General features: G+C 26.7%; 1 protein-coding gene across 1 annotated transcript; it reads left to right on the top strand.

Moving 5' to 3' along the window:
* Positions 1 to 484: 484 nt before the first annotated feature.
* On the top strand, positions 485 to 1,866 carry LOC110651336 (uncharacterized). Its single transcript, XM_021806637.2, has 3 exons — positions 485 to 638; positions 1,082 to 1,153; positions 1,289 to 1,866. The coding sequence occupies exons 1-3, from the start codon at positions 551 to 553 to the stop codon at positions 1,630 to 1,632; spliced, it is 504 nt and encodes a 167-aa protein (XP_021662329.2). The 5' UTR covers positions 485 to 550; the 3' UTR covers positions 1,633 to 1,866.
* The last annotated feature ends 2,271 nt before the right edge of the window (positions 1,867 to 4,137 follow it).

The following is a 4,137-nucleotide window of genomic DNA, read 5'->3' as shown; positions in this document are numbered from 1 at the left end:
AATAAAATGGTTATATTATTCAAATTATTGAGATTAAAAAGTTAATATATATAAAATTTTAGGAGACTAAATAATTGTATTACTCAAATTGCATGAATTAAATAGTTAAATTAAGAAAAAAAAATTTACTTCAAAATAACAGAAAATACTAAATAATTAATGGTAGAGTAATTAAATAATATAATTTTTAAAATAAAAAATTAAATAATTAATTTTATTAAAATATAAAAATTAAATAATAATTTTTCAATATTTTTAAAATAATTACACAATGAAAGTCTAATCTCATTAAAATCACCTCATTATCTTCTAATGTAAAAATGCAAAGGAAAAATTGTAAATAATTCTAAAACGTTGAAAGATGACTTTGAAAATCAACGGATTATAAATTGGTGCAAGGACTTGAGAAAAGTAGGCTACAAATGAACAAGCTCCACTTGGAATTTGGAAAAAGAAACAAATTTAAAGTTTCGTTGACTCTTTGGGCAGGGCCTATTTATTGCTATGATTTTCGTTCTCATCTTCGCTTAGAATTTTCGAATTCTACAAGATGACTGATGAACTCAACTCCACGGTGGCTGCCGGCGACAAGAAGATTGCAGCTCCATTGTCCTCATCTACTTCAGTGAACACAGAAGGTAAATGTAAACCCATTCTTTTCTTCCTTATATGATTTTCTATTTATATGATATCCCAATAACAAATTTAAAAGGAAGAAGAACAATTAATTTTAATTTCAATTGCGATTTGAAGTTGCATATTCTGTTAGAATTTTTTGGGAGAATTTTTAAATCTAATATTATTATTCGCATAATAATAGTTGTTGATTGGACTTATAATCTTAGATTCATAAATTATTAAATTAAGATAATTTATTTTGATTTATTCCACCCAAATCGAACAGTATTTATCTTTAATAATATTTCATTAAAAAAATAATATTTTTTTTAATGTATGAAATTATTTTAAATTAATTAAGATTTTTTTATTTTAAATTAATTAAATTCATAATATAATTAAATTTTTTTATTAAAAGTCCTATTTTTGACTAAATTTTTTTCCCCCTTCACTGTGGCACTAGCAAAATCAAGGAAACAACGTAATAGATCATCCGATGAGCACAATTCATTGCCTAGTGGCAATAAACACCAAGGTATTCAATATTCCTAAATCCCACTAACCTATAATATGGTTCCATCTTTATAATTTTTTTTTGTTATAAATTTATTAATTTCTTTGTTATATTTTACTCTTAACATTTTAAATTGGACTTGCCTTACTTGAACAGGTTTAAATGTGAAGCCAAGGGAGTCATTTATTTTCAATGCTGTCATGGTTATTATATGTGTTTGTATTGCTGGTATATTGATATGGGTAGCTGTAGATGGAACTCCTATAGATTCTTATGAAGATACTATTGGTTTAACCATTGTTTTCATATCAACCTTTCTTCTTATGGCCATTGCAAGTTATTTTGGGTTTCTTGCTTTTTTGGCTCTCTCCAATCTCTATAGAGAAATCAAAGGGAGGAAGAATGCGTGTCCATCATCTACATTACCTAGCAACCAAAGCAAGACTTTGGCTTCACCAATGCTAGGAGCAACTCAAGAAGATCTAGCAACAATGGTGTAGATACAAGATCGATGTTAACTTGATGGAAGAGAGAGAGTGCACGTGAATTAGAAAACCAAAAGAATCTATGCATTTATAATTTTTGCATTTTGTATTTGTGAAGCTGACATTCGACTGTGTAGTTGGAAAATAAATACTCAATTTTCCTAAGATTTCTTGAGTTTACTAGGAGAAGCTTTGTCAAGATTATGTCTATAATGACTCAGTTTGCTGAATTTGAAAGTTAATTGCTTATTGGAATGTGAAGTAAGTGCTTGTGCAGGAAAATTAAAGGATTGCTTTTGTAAATTAAAAGCCTGATAGCTAAAAAGTAAATTATTATAATTGAAAATTAAAGATTATTTGATTGCTGGAAAAGTAAATGACTGCACTTGAAAATTAACGATTGCTTGATTTCTGGAAAAGTAAATAATTGCTATTGAAATATAAAGACTATAAAGGGGAATTAAAAGTGAGATTGACTAAATTAAAATTGCAAATATGTATTGGCAAAAAATTAAAGATCATTTGACAAGAAAATGTAAATTATGTTCTGCAATTTCCACCACGTTTCTTAGTTGCTTTAACTGCTCGTAAAGCTACTAGCTACATCTTGTTAACTACTCTGCTCCACTAATGCATGGTCATAACTTTATAAGTGCTCCATGTTATAACTGTCTAACACCCTAATAATCGACGAGGGCAAGAGTGGAAGTAGGACTCCGCTGGCAATTTTTTAGGCAAAAAAAGGGAGTAGGAATGAACGAGTCGCACATTGAAAATGGAAAAGGAGGTTAAAATACCAATAATAGGAAGGACCCCTTATTCTAAGTAGCGCTTTCATGAGTTTAAATGAGCCAAAACGGACAATACTCAATATTATCTAATAAATTGGAGTTTGACAATTATTATAATAGTGCTAAGACTTCTCGTAATACGGTGTTAGTTTGGGGATGAATCAAAATAAAAAACTAGTTCCCGACGCCTAACAAGGGCAAGTATGGATCTTAAATTTTTGCGCAAATGGGTTAAGAACTTAGATCATGGGTCTTGAATTTGGGTCTTCAATTCAGGTCATGGGCCAGACTGCATATGGACTTTTAATTAATTTTAAGTCTAAATTCAATTAATTAATTGAGCCCAAACTTTAAATTTAATTACGGTGCAATCAAATTAAAATAAGTAAATAAATAAATAAAGGCATTTTTATTAAATAATTCTAAGACATTGGAAGAAAACATTGAAAGAAATCAACGGATTGTGAATGGGTGCAAGAACTTGAGAAAAATTAGCCTGCAAATGAAGAAGGTCCACTTGGAATTCGGAAAATGAAACAAATTTAAGTTGACCTCTTGACTTTTGGGTGTGAATTTCATCCTCATCATTGCTTGGTATTTTCGAATTCTTAAAGATGACTGATGAAATCAACTCTACGGTGGCCGCCAGCGAGGAGAAGATCTCGCCTCCATCTTCATCATCTACTTCAGTGAACACGGTAAACGTAAACCCACTCTTTCTTCCTTATCTGATTTCTAATTATAATCTAATTATAAGATACCCTTGCCTAGTGCAGAGCTACATGGGGATTAGGAGACGCCATGCCCCCAAGCCCCATAGCTCCTCTACATTTTTAAATATTTTAACTAAAAGACTTTTAAATTATATTTAAAATATAAATATTTATATAATAAATCATATTTATTTACTTTATTATAAAATATTTTTTATTAATTTTTAATAAATCAATGAATAATATAGATTGAATTAAAAACTTGGTAAATTTATTATTAATTTTAAGTATAATAGTTTAGAATGAAAATATTTTATACAATATATTTTATAATTTTTTTAATTATGAATAAATATTTTTAACTCAATAATATTAAAATTGAATTTAGAATCATGAAAATTTAATTAAAATTAGATTAAAAAATATATATGCTAAATAATTCATATTAAACCTTATATGATTAGTAATGCTATTCAATCACAAGGTTTGATGACATGATGTTCATTTATTTCATAGCCTGGTTCAGATAAACAGGCCCTATTACCAATTCCCTCCTCGTCAAAGAAGTATTAGAAAAATTTTATTATTTTTTTATGTGATTTCATATATTTTAAAAGTTTACTTTAATACAAAAATTGAAGAAAAAATTTATTAAAAAACATTCATACACAGTTTTAATATATATAGTCTCTGAAAGTTTGTTTGATAAATAAAATAATTTTTAATTTAAATTTTATATTTAAAAAAATATATTTATATATCTATTATATATAAAAATATTTCATTAAGGTTATATTTGTTTCACAAAAAATATTTTTCTATAAAATATTTTTTCATATTTTTTAATATTTGTGATACTTAGGAAAATGGATCAATAGAAAATATTTTTATAGTCAAGGAGAAAAAAATTAAGTCATTTTCTACTTTATGATAATTTTATTAAAATATAAAAAAAACTTATACATATATAATATAAATATATATCATTACATTAACATAGTAATCAAATAATAAAA

Source organism: Hevea brasiliensis, chromosome 1 (assembly GCF_030052815.1).
Source record: "Hevea brasiliensis isolate MT/VB/25A 57/8 chromosome 1, ASM3005281v1, whole genome shotgun sequence".
Lineage (NCBI taxonomy): Eukaryota > Viridiplantae > Streptophyta > Magnoliopsida > Malpighiales > Euphorbiaceae > Hevea > Hevea brasiliensis.
The sequence above is the reverse complement of the archived record's forward strand: the minus strand, read 5'-3'. Positions and strand labels throughout refer to the sequence as shown.

Coding starts and splice junctions, on each gene's coding strand:
- LOC110651336 (XM_021806637.2), top strand. CDS start 551: ATGACTGATGAACTCAACTCCACGGTGGCTGCCGGCGACAAGAAGATT. Junction 639..1,081: donor TACTTCAGTGAACACAGAAG/GTAAATGTAAAC, acceptor CTGTGGCACTAG/CAAAATCAAGGAAACAACGT. Junction 1,154..1,288: donor TAGTGGCAATAAACACCAAG/GTATTCAATATT, acceptor TTACTTGAACAG/GTTTAAATGTGAAGCCAAGG.